Raw genomic sequence first — 20,054 nt, forward strand, 5'->3', positions numbered from 1 at the left:
CGTATCATCAACTGAAAGCACGCCATTCTCTATCAGCAGGGATCTAATGAGAAATAAATACCTGATTGAACAAAAATAATTAACCTTTCATAAAAATGCAGAGTATGGGATATATAAGGGAGAATGAATATATATACTTGTAAAATGTATTCACCATCACTTATACTTGCAAATACTTTACAAATATTGTGACTATTAGCTTCTCCCAGAATGTTCACAACATTCTTTGTAGTAAGAAGCAAATTAGCTCTTCATTTGAAGATTCAAATGGAGTAAAAGGAGGATCAAAGTGAGAGAACCAAAAATAAGAAAAGGAGCATACAGGGATGCCAACACTTATCTCCAACAACCATATCTGCCCTTAAGCCAAAGAAGAGGTACTCTAGGATGGGGACCTCCACTTCCAAGCTTACCTGTGCATACTCTCTTTCAATAGCAGCCTTCTTCTGACTGAATGTCCTAAAAACACAAATAAAAATTCGTTACCAAACATATAACAATAATTTTATGTAAAGTTATCAATACACCCTCACATACTGCTTGGTAAGCTGTGTTGAGGGAAGGCACAATATGTCATTCACCTTATGTGCCTAAGAATACTGCTGACACCACAGACCCTGGAGTTAAGACAATCCACATTCAAATCCTAGCTCCACCACTTACTAGCTGTATGACCTTGGTCAAGTCACTTGACTTCTCTGTGCCTCAGTTTCCTTCTTGGTAAAATGGATATAGAAATAGTATCTACCTCATAGGGATAGTGTAAAATTTAGTTAATGACAATATATAAAGTGCTCAAAATAGTGACCAGCACAGAGTAAAAGACAGATGTGTGTGTGTGTGTGTGCGTATGTGTGTTAGCTACTGTTATCACAATGGCTAGTGCATAGTAGGTAATAAAAATGTTTCCTGAATATAAATAATACACATAGAGGGACTATAGAAAACAAGGTGAAAAATCAAAATTTGATCAGCTTCTCAACATGAAATAGTCAAATCATTTCCTTCATTCCATTCTTTTACAAGAGTCACAAAACAAAGTACAAGGCCACCACATGTTATGAGATAATAAGAGCACCCTTTCCACACATGTATTATATTTCACAGATTCTACAGTAAATACTTTTCACATTTTAACATTTATGATATTGGTATTCATCTTTTAAATGATTGGCAGACAACTACTGAGCCCACGTGCCACAACTACTGAAGCCCGCGCACTTAGAGCCCGTGCTCCACCACAAAAGAAGCCACGGCAATGAGAAGCCCACACACCGCAACGAAGAGTAGCCCCCAATCGCCGCAACTAGGGAAAGCCCAAACACAGCAACAAAGACCCAACGCAGCCAAAAACTAACTAACTAAATAAATGTTCCTTTAAAAATAAATAAATAAACAAATAAATAATGATTGGCAGTATTTTCTTCTATCTTAACAGTACATGAAATAACAGTGTACCTTACAAACCACAGGCAAGGCAGAGTCAATGAAATATGATAACATTAACAATTTACTTTGAGTAGTCTAAGTTTAAAGACTTTTCTGTGAGGTGTCAGGTATCTGTGCTCTTAAAAGCACTTCATTAAGGCAGAGATATCACAGTAAAAAGTGAAAAATATAAAGAAAGAGCTGGAATAGAAAAAAAGTCAATAAACCAAAACTCCCCATTTTAATAATTATTTAAATTTACCAACATGACTATAAACTTCTTCTGTAAGAAATTAAAGTATTTAAAATTTTACCACATTTGTTTGGGATGGATAACTATTATTTAGCTTTAAAAAGGAAGGAATTTCTGACATATGCTACAACATGAATAAACTTTGAGGATATTACGCTGAGTGAAATAAGTCGGCCACAAGAGGACAAATACTGTATGATTCCATTTATATAAGGTACTTGGAGCAGTCAAAATCATATAGACACAAAGGAGAATTGTGGTTGCCAGGGAGTGGGAGGAGGGGATCAGAGGAGTTATTATTTAATAGATAGAGAGTTTCAGTTTTGCAAGATGCAAAGAGTTCTGAAGATGGATGGTGGTGGCAGCAAAACAAAATGAATGTACTTAATAGCACTAAATTGTACACTTAAAAATGATTAAGATAGTAAATCTTATATGTATTTTACCACAATTTAAAAAACAAGCAAAAAAAGAGTTGAGCAAGACCCTTTTCCTTATGGGGTTTGGTGCATTATAAAGCGTTTTAACACAGTCCTTTAAAATACAATTCGTCTACTCTCCTTAAGAGAAAACATATAAACTATATATTATATATGCATATATGTAAAGCACACTGTATACATGCATTTGTATACTGTATTATATATATATATTTGGTGTATGTGTATATATATGTAAATTATGTGTGTCTGCATATACATATATATAATAGTAATGTAAGTTTTCTCTGGACAGTGGGATTACTGGCTTTCACTTTCTTCTTTTGCTTTCTATATTTTCTGATGTTTTAGTACGAATATACATTATGTTTGAAAAAATAAAGTCCTTATTTTAAGTAAATAAATGCACTTATAAATATATGCACAAACCTTTTTTACACCCATGTTGTTTTATTAAAATTGGGCTGAGAAATTATGACTTGTGTTACTAAATATATCTCCCCAGGCAAACAAGACTAATTAAAATGAACTCGCTTAAACTTTAATCATTAAAAATCTGAAAACTTACCTGTATTTTGAAGGAGGTGGTATTTTTAATATTTTACAAAAGATGAAAGGAAAGACTTCAGCTATTTATTTAGAACCCTTTTAACCTTAGATGTATCTCATCTTGAAATAAGAATGTTCAAGTGAAGTCTGCAAGAAAAGGGGAACTAACTCTTTTACTCTGAACATGCATATCAACTAATTTTAAAATTGTCAGTGCAATTTTTTTTTTTTTTTTTTGCGGTACGCGGGCCTCTCACTGTTGTGGCCTTTCCCATTGCGGAGCACAGGCTCCGGACGCACAGGCCCAGCGGCCATGGCCCACGGGCCTAACCACTCCGCGGCATGTGGGATCTTCCCAGACCAGGGCATGAACCCGTGTCCCCTGCATCGGCAGGCGGACTCCCAACCACTGCGCCACCAGGGAAGCCCGTCAGTGCAATTTTTAGTTGTTGTTAAACAATTACATGTCTACTAAGTAATTTCTTCTTCTAAATAAAACAAATACAAGATCACAACTGCTCAAAATTCACATCATCAATATTAGGAAATCTATTTATTATAAACCACAGCAAGAGAACAGAGCAAAAAAATAACCTTCATATAAGATATAAAGGTATTTGTTAAAATTCAACATCAGTTTCTCTTTTAAAATATTAATGGGTGCTATAATTAAACAGATGGACAAAAACAAGTGCTGGCAAGGATGTAGAGAAATGAGAACTCTGGTAGAGTGCTTTGGGGAATGTAACACAGTACAGCTGCTTCAGAAAATAGTCTGAGAGTTCCTCAAAAGGTTTAACATAGAGTTACCATAAGACCCAGCAATTATATTCCTGGGTATATACCCATGAAAACTTAAAACATACATCTACACAAAAACCTATAAATGAATATTCATAGCAGCATTATTCATCATAGCCAAAAAGTGACAACAACCCAAATGTCCATCAACTGATGAAAGGATAAGCAAGATGTTGCTACATTCATATGATGGTATATCACTCAAAGGAACAAAGTACTGATATATGCTACAATATGGATGAAACTTGAAAACATCAGGCTAAGTGAAAGAAGCCAGACATAAAATCCCACATATTATATGATTCCATTTATACAAGATGTCCAGAATAGGCAAGTCCATAAAGACAGAAAGTAGATTATCAGTTGCCAAGGTCTGAGGAGCTGAGATATAAGTTTGCCATTATTCCAGAAGTATTTTTCTTTTATTTAGGTAAGTTGATTATAAAGTTCAAATGGAAAAATGAACACTTAAGAATTCTTATAGGGGCTTCTCTGGTGGCACAGTCATTAAGAATCTGGCTGCCAATGCAGGGAACACGGGTTCGAGTCTGGTCCAGGAAGATCCCACATGCCACGGAGCAACTGAGCCCGTGTGCCACAACTGCTGAGCCTGCGCTCTAGGGCCCGCGAGCCACAACTACTGAGCTCGTGTGCCACAACTACTGAAGCCCGTGTGCCTAGAGCCCAAGCTCTGCAACAAGAGAGGCCACCAAAATGAGAGGCCCGTGCACCGCAGGGAGGAGTGGCCCCTACTTGCCGCAACCAGGGAAAGCCTGTGCACAGCAACAAAGACCCAATGCAGCCAAAGATAAATAAATAATAATATTTTTTAAAAAAGAATTGTTATAAACATTCTGAAAAAGAATAATGTTAAAAATTATCACCTACTCTCACCAGATAGTAAAAATTAAGTTTAAAAGCAACAGTAATTAAAACAGCTCGGTAATGAAATGAGCAAACAGAGATAATGAAACATAAGTCAGAAATATACCCAAATATACCCAAATATCAATATAATAAATAAAAATTTAGTAACTAAAAAAGATGGCATTTTGATTCAAAGGGGAAAAGATGGATTATTTAGTAAATTGCAACTTTATAGGAAGATGCAATGGTTAGTAAACAAAAAAGTTACAGAATAATATATATAGTATATTACTATCTTTTCATATAAAAATGTTTACATGTATATGCTGGATTATGATCATTATGATACTTCTCAGTTACCACAGTCCATCAGATATAAAACTGTACCATTCAAAAATGCTACTGTGGTCCCCTTAGGAATCACTGTGATAGAATTCCCTGAAATATTTAACATGAAACTGGTCTAACAATTGTTCCTTATGAAGAAAGGAATTGGTCATAGTGGTAAAAGAAAGACCTTTTACTGATTTCTTGTTTGTATTGTTTGAATCTATACCATGTGTACATGTATATATTTTTCACTGAGGTAAAATTTATATGACATAAAATTAAGCATTTTAAAGTATACAATTCAACAGTATTTAGTGCATTTACAGTGTGTACAACCACCACCTCTCCCTACTTTCAAAACTTTTTAATCACTCCAGAAGAATACTTCATACCCATTAAGTAAGTAATCATTCTCCATTCCCACTACCCTTACCCTTGGCAACAACTAAGCCAATTTTCTGTCTCCATAGACTTGTCTATTCTGGATATTTCATATAAAAGGAATCATGTAATATGTAATCTTTTGTGTGTGGCTTCTTTCACTGAGCATGTTTTCAAGATTCATCCAAGTTGTAGAATGTATCAATACTTTGCTCCTTTTTATGGCTGAATAATACTTCATTGCATGGATATACTACAATTCATCCATTCATCCACCAATGGACATTTCAGTTGTTTCTACATCTTCAATAGTATGAATAATGCTGCTATGAACATTCGTTATGAATTTCTATGTAGAATTAAGTTTTAAGTTCTTTTGAATGTATACTTAAGAGTAGAAATGCTGAGTCATATGATAATTCTATGCTTAACTTTTTGAAGAACCATCAAACTATTTTTCATAACAGCTGTGCCATTTTACATTCCCACTGCATATTTTTAAAAATTTAATAGTTAAATGGAACAAACTAACCTTTCAAAATATATTCTATTACATTCAGAAGAATCCTATATGGCCACTAAAAAGAATGTGGTAATTCTGTATGTGCTGGTATAGAAAGATAGCCTCAATTAACTCATGCAACTGACTGGCTATCGTGGAAAAGACACTGTATAGGTACTGATGATATAGCACTGAATAAGACAGACATCAAATAGGACTAACAGATAGTAAATAAATCATTATACAAATAAATATTTAATAATAAATGGGATAATTATAAGTACTATGAAGAAAGCTATAATATATTACCCAATATTTTTTAAAAGCTTCAGAAGAATATGTAAAGCAAGATCTCATTTTATCTTAAAAATATTAATATATACCTCTATGTAATACAGGTATCTGTATAAATTCTGTATACCTGGAAAATACATATCGGGGGGGCCACTCAAAGAATATATCCAAATTTTTATTGTTAAAAGAAGAGGACGTGAGATTCTTTACTTTCTATTCTGTTTTTTTTCTAATAATTATTTAATATTTCTATAATTAGAAAAAATGAAAGATAAAAAAGCACTAATTTTCAATCAACTCATATAAATTCCATGATATAGAAAGGAATAAGAATAAATCCATGCAACAATAATAAAAATCTAATGTTCTAAATAATTTTCGTAAAATAAATCTGATCAAGCCACTTTCCTGCTAACATTTCTGAAATGGCTCTTCATCACTCCTAGAAAAATATCTAAATTCCTTTAACATGACAGATGAGGTTACTTACTATCCAGACTTGACTGCTAGTGTGGCTTCATGTCTATAAACTCCTCCATTCACATCCTAGGCTAGAACTAAGTATAGTGAAAGGACCTAGGCTCCTGCTTCCACACTCTAGCAAACGTGGTCCTTTCTGCTTGGAATTCCTTTCCCCTATTACTTGACCTATATCTCTTATCCTTCAAAACTTAGCTTAAACATGACCTCTCCTGAGAAATCTTCCTGAATTCCACTTGTGATTTAGACACCCTCTCTGTGGTCCTCCAGCATCTTATAACATAGCACGTGCTTCAAGTACTGTAATTGTCTGTGAATTGACTATGGAGTTCCCTGGGAGCAGTGAGTGTGCTTTGTATTTACATGTGTAGCACAGTGCCTGAAAACAGTAGTAGTTCAATAAACGTTTGCTTAATGAGTGAAAGAACAGACAGAAACTCTATAATCAGGTTTCAGACTTCATTAAGTTTCAGTTAAACAACTCAGTTATGTTAGCTCCTGGGATAGGCGGAACCAAGATCACAGTCTATATCCACACGAACCAATTAAGTCTCTTGACCTTGGTCACAGATTATATCAGTTAACACAAACATTTTGTGAGCTTTAAAAACCAAGGAAGGGGACTTCCCTGGTGGTCTGGTGAGTAAGACTCCACGGGGCCGGGTTCGATACCTGGTCAGGAACTAGATCCCGCATGGCTCGACTAAGAGCCCACTTGCCACAACTAAAAGAGTCCGCATGTTGCAACTAAGACCCAGTGCAGCCAAATAAATATATAAATTTTTTTTTTTTTTTTTTTTTTTTTTGCAGTACGCGGGCCTCTCACTGTTGTGGCCTCTCCCGTTGCGGAGCACAGGTCCGGATGCGCAGGCTCAGCGGCCATGGCTCACGGGCCCAGCCGCTCCGCGGCATATGGGATCCTCCCGGACCGGGGCACGAACCCGTATCCCCTGCATCGGCAGGCGGACTCTCAACCACTGCGCCACCAGGGAGGCCCCATAAATATATAAATATTAAAAAAAAAAAGGGGGCTTCCCTGGTGGTGCAGTGGTTAAGAATCCGCCTGCCAATGAAGGGGACATGGCTTCGAGCCCTGGCCCGGGAAGATCCCACATGCCGCGGAGCAACTAAGCCCATGTGCCACAACTACTGAAGCCCACGCGCCTAAAGCCTGTGCTCTGCAACAACAGAAGCCACCGCAGTGAGAAGCCCACGCACCGAAATGAAGAGTAGCCCCCGCTCACCGCAACCAGAGAAAGCCCGCGCACAGCAAAAAAGACCCAACACAGCCAAAAATAATAAAAATAAAAAATAAATAAATTTAAAAAAAAAAGAAAAGAAAAATACAAAATTAAATTTTGATAGAGGCTGGGTTACTTGAGTGTATGTATTTGTCAAAACTTAGCAATAGGGCCTCCCTGGTGGCGCAGTGGTTGAGAGTCCGCCTGCCGATGCAGGGGATACGGGTTCGTGCCCCGGTCTGGGAGGATCCCATATGCCGCGGAGCGGCTGGGCCCGTGGGCCATGGCCGCTGGGCCTGCGCGTCCGGAGCCTGTGCTCCGCAACGGGAGAGGCCGCAGGAGTGAGAGGCCCGCATACCGCAAAAAGAAAAAAAAAAAAAAAAAAACTTAGCAATAGTATACCTAAGATTTATATTTCATTGTATATAAATTTTACCTCAAAATAAGAAACTATAAGAAATACTGAACTCTAATGATCTGCATGCTGAATTATTTAGGGAAAAGCCTGGTAATGTGTACAATTATTTTGAAATAAATTTTAAAAATAAGGTGGATTGTTGATGGATAGAGGATGGGTAAATGCATAGATAAGTGACAAAGCGAGTACACTGTACAGTACAATATTAACAGTAGAATTTAGGTTTGGGTGATGGGTGTTTACTGTAAAATTCTTTCAACCTTGTTGTATGTTTGAAATTTTCATTAAAAAGTCACAAAAATATTTAGAAAATTAATGAAAGAAAAATAAAAAAACAACCAAGGAAGGTATAAAGGTGTGTAATAAAGGTTTAGCCTTGCCCAAAGATAGGTCTGGCCTTTGCCCTTGGCTTTGGGAGGTAATCTCTAAACCTTTGGAATGTCATGCCTGATAAGAGTGTTTTTGTTTACCTGGGACCCTTAGGCCATGCCAGATAGAAAATGCTAACAACAATGTGATTTATTGGGGGGTGGGGCGCATGTGGTATCAGCTCAACTTCTGAAGGAGCTGGAGACCAAGGTCAGCCACATGGGCAGTCAATCTATCTAACTGACCAAATACACCTCTTCCCTTGGCTAATTTTAAAATATATCCTTTCACTATAATAAACCATAATTTTAAGTAAACTTTCAGGGAGTTCTTCTAGCAAATTATCAAATCCAAGGTTAGTCTTGGGGACCACGATCTTGCAAGTCATGTCAGAAGTGAGGGTGGTCTTGGAGGCCTCCAAACTTGCAGTTAGTATCTGGAGTGACAGTTGTCTTGGGAACTCCCTAACTCTGTAATTCATCACCAGGATAAGCAGAACACCAAAGAACATTCAAATTATTAATGGTGGTAGTGGAGATGGGATATCAAACCCATAATGATGAATATTAAAAACAAACACACCCACCAGAATGGCTAAAATCAAAAATACTGATCATTATAAACATCAGTGAGGGTACAGAGCAATGAAACTCTAACATGTAGTCCATGGGAATGTAAAATGGTACAACCACTTGGGGAAAAAAATCTGGTATTTCTTATGTAACTAAACATACATCTATCTTGACATAAATTCTAATACTAGGCATTTACCAAGAGAAATGATAACAAATCTCCACAAAAACACTTGACAAAAATATTCATAGTACTTTTATTCATAAATAGCCCAAAACAGGAAACGGTCCCAGTGCCCGCCAGTGGGATAATAGATCAACAAACAGTGACATATTCTTACAGTGGAATAAAACTCAGCAATAAAAACAAATGAACTACAAGACGACCACCACATTTTTACTACTCTGAGTTCGCTGACCTCTTATTTTACAAATGACACTGTTTAAAAATAACTAATATCAGAATATAAAAAATAATCTGTTAGCACGGATAGCAAACTGGGCTAAGGGTATTAGTACTTATATTATCAGGACACTGACAACTCTTTCATAAGGAAACCTTTATAATTTTGCCCTGGAATACAACAGCTGTTTTTAGAGGTGTTATTAACACAAATATGGCAATAGCATTAAATGATGACATGAGAATACCAAAAAAAAAAAAAAAAAATTTAAACAAGGCAAGTAGAACAAACAACTGAAGCTATACAAGTCTGACAGAGAGAAAATTACTTGGCTCCTAATAAAAAATATTAATTCACCAACAACATTCTTTGAGTATCTTTTGAATTTCAGGTATTCTACTAAATATGCACTGGGAATATAAAAATGAATGAGGCATGGACTCTGCTCTCAAGGGATTCACTAGCATAAGGTATAATCAAATGATGCCAAGACCCACAAATGCTACAGGCATAGAATGAAAAGTAGAAAGTGTTCATTCTTATTTCTTATTAATTAGGTAACCTTGGGCAAGTTAATTTTCCTTACCATGTTTCAGTTTCCTATCAATTAAATAAGAATAAAAAGAACATCTACCTCATAGAATTATGAGTACATATTGATAATAAAGCACTTAGAACAGCCTTGGCACATAGTAAATACTAGAAAAGTATTTGTTAGCTAAGTGAAAATATCACATCTACAGTTTATAACTATGAAATTTAATCCAGTTAAAATATTTTGACTAACTGAATATGTAAAGCACTAACAAAAAATTATATTTTAAGTACTTCTGGTATTAGATAACAGAGCAAAGTCAGAATCTCCCTTCTCTCAGAAATTACCCAAAAGCAACAAACAGAATAAAAAACATAAATGCAAACATGATCTCCGATAAAACTAGGAAACATAAGAAATGTAAGTGGGAGAGAGGCCTAAGGAGAGATAATTAAATTGGAGAAGGAGGGTAGATATAAGGCATGAGGTTCCAAAACTCAAAGGGGTGGGGGGAGTACATTTCTTCAACTGCAGCTTTCTGAGGTATAAAATTTAAACCACATTCACAACAACGAAAACAGGGGACAGGGCTTCCCTGGTGGCGCAGTGGTTGAGAGTCCACCTGCCGATGCACGGGATGCGGGTTCATGACCCGGTCCGGGAAGATCCCACATGCCACGGAGCGGCTGGGCCTGTGAGCCATGGCCGCTGAGCCTGTGCGTCCAGAGCCTGTGCTCCGCAACGGGAGAGGCCACAACAGTGAGAGGCCCGCGTACCGCAAAAAAACAAAACAAACAAAACAAAAAACAGGGGACATGGGCTAGTAGAGGGAGCTTTGTTTGCTGCTCAGTTTGAAGAAACAGAGGAAAAAGTACTAAATTAGAAATCACACAAACAATCTACACTGGCAGAAATTAGGCTGCTGGTGTGGCAAAAAAAAAAAAATAGTGAGACAGCCTGCACTATGAATGGCCCTGCAGCAGCCATCTTCTCTGGCTGAGGAGAAAGAAAATAAATTCATAGACTCAACCCTGGTCATAAAGAAAATTACTGTAAATTTGAAGACTGTAGCTACCCTAAGATACCTACTTCTGCTATCCTAAAAAGTTGTACAGGAAAAACCCTCTTCATTCAACAATAACCCCAAAAGGAGCAAGAATAGATCTATGCAAATACAAAATTTTAAAAAGAAGAAAAAACAGCACAGGAAAAACAGAGTAGCTGAAGGACCCTCATGAGAAAAATGCTGCCATGGAGCAGATGAATTTTTAAAACTTAAAAACAAAAAACGAACAAACAAACAAAAACCCTAATGAAGCAAATACTACTTCCAGATAGAATTATAGAATGTCAAAGTCACAAGAAAATAGCAGTGGTGAAGTGGGCATCCTGCCTTGTTCCTTTTGGGGGAAAGCTTTTAGTCTTTCACCACTGAGTATAATGTTAACTTGTAGGCTTTTCATATGTGCCCTTTATCATGTTAAGGAAGTTTCCTTCGGGGGACTTCCCTGGTGAAGCAGTGGTTAAGACTCCAAGCCCCCAAGGCAGGGGGCCCGGGTTTGACTCCTGGTCAGGGAACTAGATCCCACAGGCATGCTGCAACTAAGAGTTCACATCCTACAACTAAGGAGCTCACTTGCCACAACTAAGACCCAGAGCAACCAACTAAATAAGTAAATATTTAAAAAAAACAAACAAAAAAACAGGATTATTAAAGAAGTTTCCTTCAATTCCTAGTTTGAGTGTTTTTATCATGAAAGGGTGTTGAATTCTGTCCCCTTCATGCTATTAATGGGGTTTTTTTCCCCTTCATTCTATTAATATGGTATATTTCATTCCTTGATTTTCTTATCTTGAACTTTGCATTCCTGGAATGAATTTCATTTTGTCATAGTGTATAATCCTTTTAATGTGTTGTTGGATTCAGTGTACTAGTATTTTGTCGAGGATTTTTGTATCAGTGTTCATAAGGGATACTGATCTGTAGCTTCTTGTGGTATCTTTGTCTGACTTTGGTTATCAAGGTAGTAAGGACATCATAGAATGAGTTAGGAGTGTTCCCTCATTTTCTATTTTTTTTGAAGATTCTGAAAAGTATTGATGTTAGTTCTTCTTTAACCATAAGGTAAAATTCAACTGTGAATTTTAGTCCTAGACTTGTCTTTGTTGGAAGATTTTTTGATTACTAATTCAATCTCTTTACTTGTCAAAAGTCTGTTGAGCATTTCTATTTCGTTTTGATTCAGTTTTAGTAATTTGTCTGTTTCTGGGAATTTATCCATTTCGTCTAGGTTATCCAATTTGTTGGTGTACAACTGCTCATAGTACTCTCCTATAATCCTTTTTATTTCAGTAGAACAGGATGTAATGGCCCCACTTTCACTTCTGATTTTATTTATTGTCATCTTCTCTTTTTCTTACACTAGCTAAAGGTTTGTCAATGTGCTGATCTTTTCAAAGAACCCACTTTGGTTTCATTGATTCTATTGTGTTGCTATTCTCTGTTTTATCTCTAATATAATCTTTATAATTTTCTTCCTTCTGCTAGCTTTGGTTTCGGCTTGCTCTTTTTCTAGTTCCTTAGGTGTAAAGTTAGGTTAATATGAGATCTTTCTTCATTTTTAATGTAAGTGTTTAGAGCTATAAATTTCCCAAGCACTTTCACTGCATACCATAAGTTTTGTTATGTTGTGGTTTTGTTTTCATTCCTCTCAAAGTATTTTCTAATTTTCCTAGTGATTTCTTTTAGCCCACTCATTATTCAAGATTATATTGTCTAGTTTCCACATATTTGCAAATTTTTCAGTTTTCCTTCTGTTGATTTCTATAGCATCATTCCATTGTGGTCAGAAAAGATATTTTGCATGATTTTGGTATTTTCTAATGTATTGATAGTTGTTTATTCCCCAACTTATGGTCTATCCTTGAGATATGTGCACTTGAGAAAAATGTATATTCTGCTTTGTTGGGTGGAGTGTTCTGTATATGTCTGTTGGTTTACAGTATTTTTCAATGGAATTGATAGTCCAGACACCAACTCAAACATCTACGGCCAACTGATTATCAACAAGGATGCCAAGACCATTAGAGACACAATAGTCTCTTCAACAAATGGTGCCAGGACAACTGGATCTGCACACACAAAAGAAAGAAGTTGGACCCCTATTTCATTCCAAACATAAAACTTAAAATGGATCAAAGACTTAAATGTAATAGCTAAAACTATAAAACTCTTAAAAGAAAGCATAGGAATATATCTTCTTCACCTTGAATTTGGCAACAGATTATTAAATGGAACACCAAAAACACAATCAACAAAAGAATAAATATGTAAAATGAACTTCATCAAAATTAAAAATGTTTGTGCATCAAAAGAACTTATAAAGAATATGAAAAGACAAAAGAATAGAATAATATTTGCAAATCATATATCTAATAAGGGTATAATAACCAGAATATACAAAGAACTCTTACAAATCTACAACAAAGAGACAAGCAGTCCAATTTAAAAATGGGCAAAAGTATTAAATAGACATTTGTCCAAAGAAGATATACAACTAGCCAATAACCATATGACAAGATGTCCAACAACATTAGTTGTTAGGGAAATGCAAATCAAAACCACAATGAGATATCACTTCACACCCATTAGGATGACTATAACATAAACAAAAACAAAATGGAAAAGAGCAAAGAGCAGGATGTGGAGAAACAAGAACCCCTATACACCGCTGGTAAGAATGTAAAATGGTACACCTGTTGTGCTCGGTACTTCCTCAAAAAGCTAAACATAAAATTACTATATACTGCAATAATTCCACTCCTCAGTATACAGTCAAAAACTGAAAATAGATGTTAAAACAAAAACCTGTAGACAGAAGTTCATGGCAGCATTATTCATAACAGCTGAAAAGTGGAAATGACCCAAATGTCCATCAAGAGATCAATGGATAAACAAAATATGGTATATCCATAAAATGAAATATTATTCATCCATAAAAAGTAATAAATACTGACATATATTACAACACGGATGAACCTCAAAAACACTATGCTAAGTGAAAGTAGTCAGTCACAAAAGGCCACTGTGTTAGTATGGTTCTCCAGAAAAAACAGAACCAGTACCATGTGTAGATGTATAAAAAGACATTTATTTTAAGGAATTTGCTCATGGAATTATAGAGATGTTAAGTCTAAATTTTGCAGGGTGGGATAATAGGGTGAAGACCTAGAGAAAAGCTGATGCTGCAGTTTAAGTTGAAGGCCATCAGACTGGAGACCTAGGAAAAAGATGATAATGCAGTTCAAGTCCAAAGGCCATCTCCTGCAGAATTCCCTCTTACTCAGTCTTTTGTTCTAGTCAGGTCTTCAACTGACTGGATGAGGCCCACCCATATTATGGTGAGCAATCTGCTTTACTTAAAATCTACTGATTTAAATGCTAACCTCATACAAAAACACCCTCAGAGAAACATTCAGAATAATGTTTGACACAAATCTGGGCACCACAGCCCAGCCAACATATAAAATTAACCTTTACAGCCTCATACAGTATGATTCCACTTATATGAAATGTCCAGAGTAGGCAAATCAATACAAATAGAAAGCAGATCAGTCATTGTCAGGGACTTAGGGGAGGGGTAACATGGTGAATGACAGCTTAATTAGTTGCTTTTGGGGGTGATAAAAGTGGTTTAGAATTAGATAGTGGTGATTGTTGTATAGCACTGTGAATGTACTGGAAGCCACTGAACTGTACATTTCAAAATGGTTAAAACGGTAAACTTTATGTTAATTTTACTTCAATTTTAATTTAAAAAAATTATTGATGTTTTCTGTGAATATATGTGGGCCCAAAAGTGAGAGTGAATGTCAGCATATAAATTGTCAGGTATCATAGAATAGGGTCACCTGTTCTGTTAATGGGTCTTAAAAATAGATGCAAGAGGTGAACCCCAGAATTCCTAGGAGCTACAGAAGCAGTATGCAGCCAGAAAAAAAGATGACTATATGGATCAAGGAAGTACAAGGTCAGCCATGGGAAATGCACAGGAAGTGCAAAGAACCCACAGACATGCTCCAAAAATTTGGCAATCTAGATGAAATGGACAAATTCCTTGAAGGAGACAAATAGAAGTATGAGAAGCCCTACAACAATTTAAAAAGTGGAATTTGTAATTAAAGACTCATCTTTCAAAAAACAAAAACAAAACTCCAGGCCCAGATGGCTTCACTGGTTAATTCTAGCAAACGTTCAAGAAAGAATACCACCATACATAAACTCTTCCAGAAAGCAGAGGAAAAAAAGCAACACTTACCAACTCATTTTATGAGACCAATATCACCACTACACCAAAACTTGAAAAGACATCACCAAAAACCAACAACAACCAGCATCAAAAAAATCCTACAGCCAATATCCCTACAAACAGAGATGTGAAAGCCCTTAACAAATATTAGCAAATCAAATCCAGCATTATATAAAAAGGATAATACATAATGACCAAATGGGGTTTATCTGAGCATGGTTCAACACTGAAAAATTAATCAATGTAACTCACCACAGAATAAAGGAGAAAAGCCAGATGATCATTCCCATAGATGCAGAAAAAATATTTGACAAAATTCAACATTATGAACTTAACCAAGGAGGTGAAAGATGAACACTGAAAATTTAACATATTCATGCAAGAAACTGAAGATACAAATAAATGGAAAGAAAGCTCATGTTCATGGATGGGAGGAATTAATATTGTTAAAATGTCCATACTACACAAAGCCTATAAATTCAATGCAAATCAAAATTCCAATGGCATTTTTCACAGAAATAGAAAAAACCCCAAAATTCATATAGAACCTCAAAAGACCCTGAATAGCCAAAGCAATTCTGACAAAGAACAAAACTTAGAGGTATCACATGTCCTGATTTCAAACTATATTACAAAGCCACAGTAATCAAAACAGGATGGAACTGGCATTTAAAAAGACATATAAACCAATGAAACAGAACAGAGAGCCCAGATATACACCCATACATAATCAGTCAACTAATATTTGACAAGGGAGACAAGAATACACAGTGAGGAAAGGATAGTCTCTTCAATAAACGGTGCTGGAAAAACTGAATATCCACATACAAGAGAATAAAATTGGATGGGAACAACCTAAATGTCCATCAACAGACGAATGGATAAAGAAGATGTGGTACACATATACAATGGAATACTACTCACCCATAAAAAAAGAATGAAATAATGCTGTTTGCAGCAACATGGATGCAACTAGAGATTATCATACTAAGTGAAGTAAGTTAGAAACAGAAAGACAAATACCATATGATATCACTTATATGTGTAATCTAAAATATGGCACAAATTGGGGCTTCCCTGGTGGCACAGTGGTTGAGAATCTGCCTGCCAATGCAGGGGACATGGGTTCAAGCCCTGGTCTGGGAAGATCCCACATGCCGCGGAGCAACTAGGCCCGTGAGCCACAACTACTGAGCCTGCGCGTCTGGAGCTCCGCAACAAGAGAGGCCACGATAGTGAGAGGCCTGCGCACAGCAATGAAGAGTGGCTCCCACTTGCCGCAACTGGAGAAAGCCCTCGCACAGAAATGAAGACCCAACACAGCCAAAATAATTAATTAATTAATTAAAAATGAATATCTGCTTATTTAAAAAAATAAAGAAAGAAAAAAAAAGAAAATATGGCACAAATGAACCTATCTACAAAACAGAGGGACTTCCCTGGTGGTCCAGTGGTTGAGGCTCCATGTTCCCAATGCAGGGGGCCCGTGTTCAATTCCTGGTCAGGGAACTAGATCCCGCATGCCACAACTAAGAGCTCACATGCCACAACTGAAAGATCACGCATGCTGCAACTAAAGATCCCGCATGCGGCAACAAAGATCCCGCGTGCTGCAACTAAGACCCAGCGCAGCCAAATAAATAAATATTCAAAACAAACAACAAAAAAACCAGAAACAGACTCACAGACATGGAGAACAGACTTGTGGTTGCCAAGGGGGGGGGGTGGGGGAGGGAAGGACTGGGAGTTTGGGATTAGCAGATGTAAACTATTATATACAGGATGGATAAACAATAAGGTCCTACTGTATAGCACAGGAAACTATATTCAATATCCTGTGATAAACCATCATGGAAAAGAATATAAAAAAAGGAATATCAAAAGAGTGAAACCGGGGCTTCCCTGGTGGCACAGCGGTTGAGAGTCTGCCTGCCAATGCAGGGGACACGGGTTCGTGCCCCAGTCCAGGAAGATCCTACATGCTGCGGAGCGGCTGGGCCCGTGAGCCATGGCCGCTGATCCTGCGCGTCCGGGGCCTGTGCTCCACAATGGGAGAGGCCACAACGGTGAGAGGCCCGTGTACCGCAAAAAAAAAAAAAAAAAGAGTGAAATCGGACTCCTATCTTACATCACTCACAAAACTTAACTTGAAATGGATGAAAAACTTAAAGGTAAGACCTGAAACCATAAAACTCCTAGAAGAAAACACAGGGCAAAAGCTCTTTGACGCCGGTCTTGGCAACAATTTTTTGGATACGAGACAGAAGCACAAGCAACAAACGCAAAAAGCAAAAAACAAAAAAACAAGTGGGACTACATCAAAACTAAAAAGCTTCTACGCAGCAAAAGAAACAATCAACAAAATGAAAAGGCTATGAATAGGGAGAAAATGTTTGCAAACCATATATTTGATAAGGCATTAATATTCAAAATATATAAGAAAATCATACAACAGCAAAAATAATAATGCAATTAAAAATGGGTCAAAGACCTGCAAGGAAAGTTTTCCAAAGAAAACATATAAATGTCCAACAGATACAATAAAAGGTGCTCACATCACCAATCATCAAGGAAATGCAAATCAAAACCACAATGAGATATTACTTCATGCCTGTTAAAATGGTTACTACCAAAAAGAAAAGAAATAAGTGGTGGCCAATGTGGAGAAAAGGGAACCCCTGTGTACTGCCAGTGGGAATGTAAACTGGTATTGCCATTATGGAATACAGTACGGAGGTTTTTCCAAAAACTCAAAACTACTGTATGATTCATATGATCCCACTTCTGATTATATAGCTGAAGGAAAAGAAATCACTATCTCAAAGATATATCTGTAGGCCCATATTCATTCACCATAGCATTATTCACAATAGCCAAAACATGGAAGCAACCTAAGTGTTCATTAACAGATGAAAGAATAAAGAAAATGTGAGAGATAGATAGATAGATAGGGATTTGGATAGGTATACAGATATATAAAACTCATCCATAAAAAAGAAGGAAACCTTGCCATTTTTAACAACATGTATAGACCTTGAAGACATTGTGCTAAGTGAAATAAATCTGAGAAGACAAATACTGTAACATCTCACTTATATGTGGAATCCCAAAAAGCTGAAATCATAGAAACAGAGAGTAGAATAGAGGTTGCCAGGGGCTGGGGAAAATGGGGAGATGTTGGTCAAAGAGTACAAATAAGTTATAAGTTGTGGGGATCTAATGTACAGCATGGTGATTAATATTAACAATACTGTATTATATATTGAAAGTTGCTAAGAAATTAGACCTTAAATGTTCTCAACACACACACACAAAAAGTCATTATGCGATACAATGGATGTCTTAAACTCACCTTATCGTGGTAATCATTTGCAATACATACAGGTGTCAAATCATCACTGTTGTATAACTTAAACTTACACAATGTTATATGTCAATCATATCTCAATATGGCTGGAAAAAAACAAACCAACAAAATCCAGTACCATGGCTTAAATAAAACCCTCAAGAAGCAAGGAATAAAAAACTCCATAGGCCTGGTTTAAGGGCATCTATGGAAAATCTACAGCTAAAACATATGCAACAATGAAAGGCTCAATGTTTTTTACCTAAGATTAGGAAGAAAGCAAGGAGACAGAAAGCAAGGATATCCACTCTTACCATTTCCATTCACTATTGTATTGGAAGTCCTAGAGAGTACAAAAGGGCAAGAAGCACTGAGGCACAAAAACTGGAAAGGGGGCTTCCCTGGTGGCGCAGTGGTTGAGAGTCCACCTGCCGATGCAGGGGACACGGGTTCGTGCCCCGGTCCGGGAGGATTCCACATGCCACAGAGCAGCTAGGCCCGTGAGCCATGGCCGCTGAGCCTGCACGTCCGGAGCCTGTGCTCCACAACGGGAGAGGCCACAACAGTGAGAGGCCCGCGTACCGCAAAAACAAAACAAAACAAACAAAAAATAAGACTATTCTGCCTATTTGAATGACCAATATTAGAACATTAGAATAATGATAATATATGCTGTTCCCACGTCTGGAAATAAGTAAATCTGTACAGACAGTGGGGGCGGGGGGTATGGGTAGGTAATATGGCAACAAGCATAAACAATCATTTAAACAGTAGATAATGTTTGACCCATCAATTCTACTTCTACAAATTTATCCTAAAAAGATAGTTACATAAATATACAAGGATGTGAATAAGGACATCAACCACCATGCAACACTGAAAATTAGGTACTATAGTGCATACGAGGTCTCTATGTAAACAAAGGAAAATAAAACTTGAGTTTAACAACAATTTTAAAAACTGAATTTTAAAATTTATTAAATATTGTTTGGCCAACAATGTCTCATTCAGTAAGAAATATTTCTTCAGCATCTATATACCAGGCTGTAATATATACAATGATAAAGATACAGTCTTGCTCTCAAAAAGCTCACAGACTGGAGGGGAAAACATACCAAAAAACCAAAACACCAAAAAATCAAAACACAGAAGATTAACATACAATGTGATGAGTGTTCTAAGCATAGGACGTTATGGGAGCACACAGGCAGAGTAAAAAGCACAAGCTCCCCAAGCAAGCTAATCTGGTACCTCCTCAAGTCAATTTTATTGTTGTTTTTGAACGTCTGTTTAGAAAAGAGGCAGAATGCTGCTGAAAAGAAGGGCAGTGAATAAGGGCCATTACTTACAGAGCTCAGCCCTCTTCCCTATGCCAGCAACTTAGCTCTGGCGCCAAACTTGCATATCCTACTAAGTGAAACTTATTCCTAGACTTAATTTTTTTTTGTTTTTGTTTTTTGTTTGTTTGTTTGTTTGTTTGCTGTACGCGGGCCTCTCACTGCTGTGGCCTCTCCCGTTGCAGAGCACAGGCTCCG

At 36.9% G+C, this 20,054-nt stretch overlaps 1 protein-coding gene across 3 annotated transcripts in view; it reads right to left on the minus strand.

Moving 5' to 3' along the window:
- FCHSD2 (FCH and double SH3 domains 2) overlaps window positions 1–20,054 on the minus strand; it is a 299,906-nt gene that overhangs the window by 254,950 nt on the left and 24,902 nt on the right. For all 3 annotated transcript variants that reach the window (XM_081240865.1, XM_081240864.1, XM_081240866.1), the window contains exon 3: window positions 414–459. In XM_081240865.1, coding sequence (XP_081096991.1) covers window positions 414–459 — 46 coding nt within the window. The remainder of the gene's footprint in view (window positions 1–413; window positions 460–20,054) is intronic.

This window comes from Mesoplodon bidens (genome assembly GCF_964165515.1).
Source record: "Mesoplodon bidens genome assembly, chromosome: 7".
Taxonomy (NCBI): domain Eukaryota; kingdom Metazoa; phylum Chordata; class Mammalia; order Artiodactyla; family Ziphiidae; genus Mesoplodon; species Mesoplodon bidens.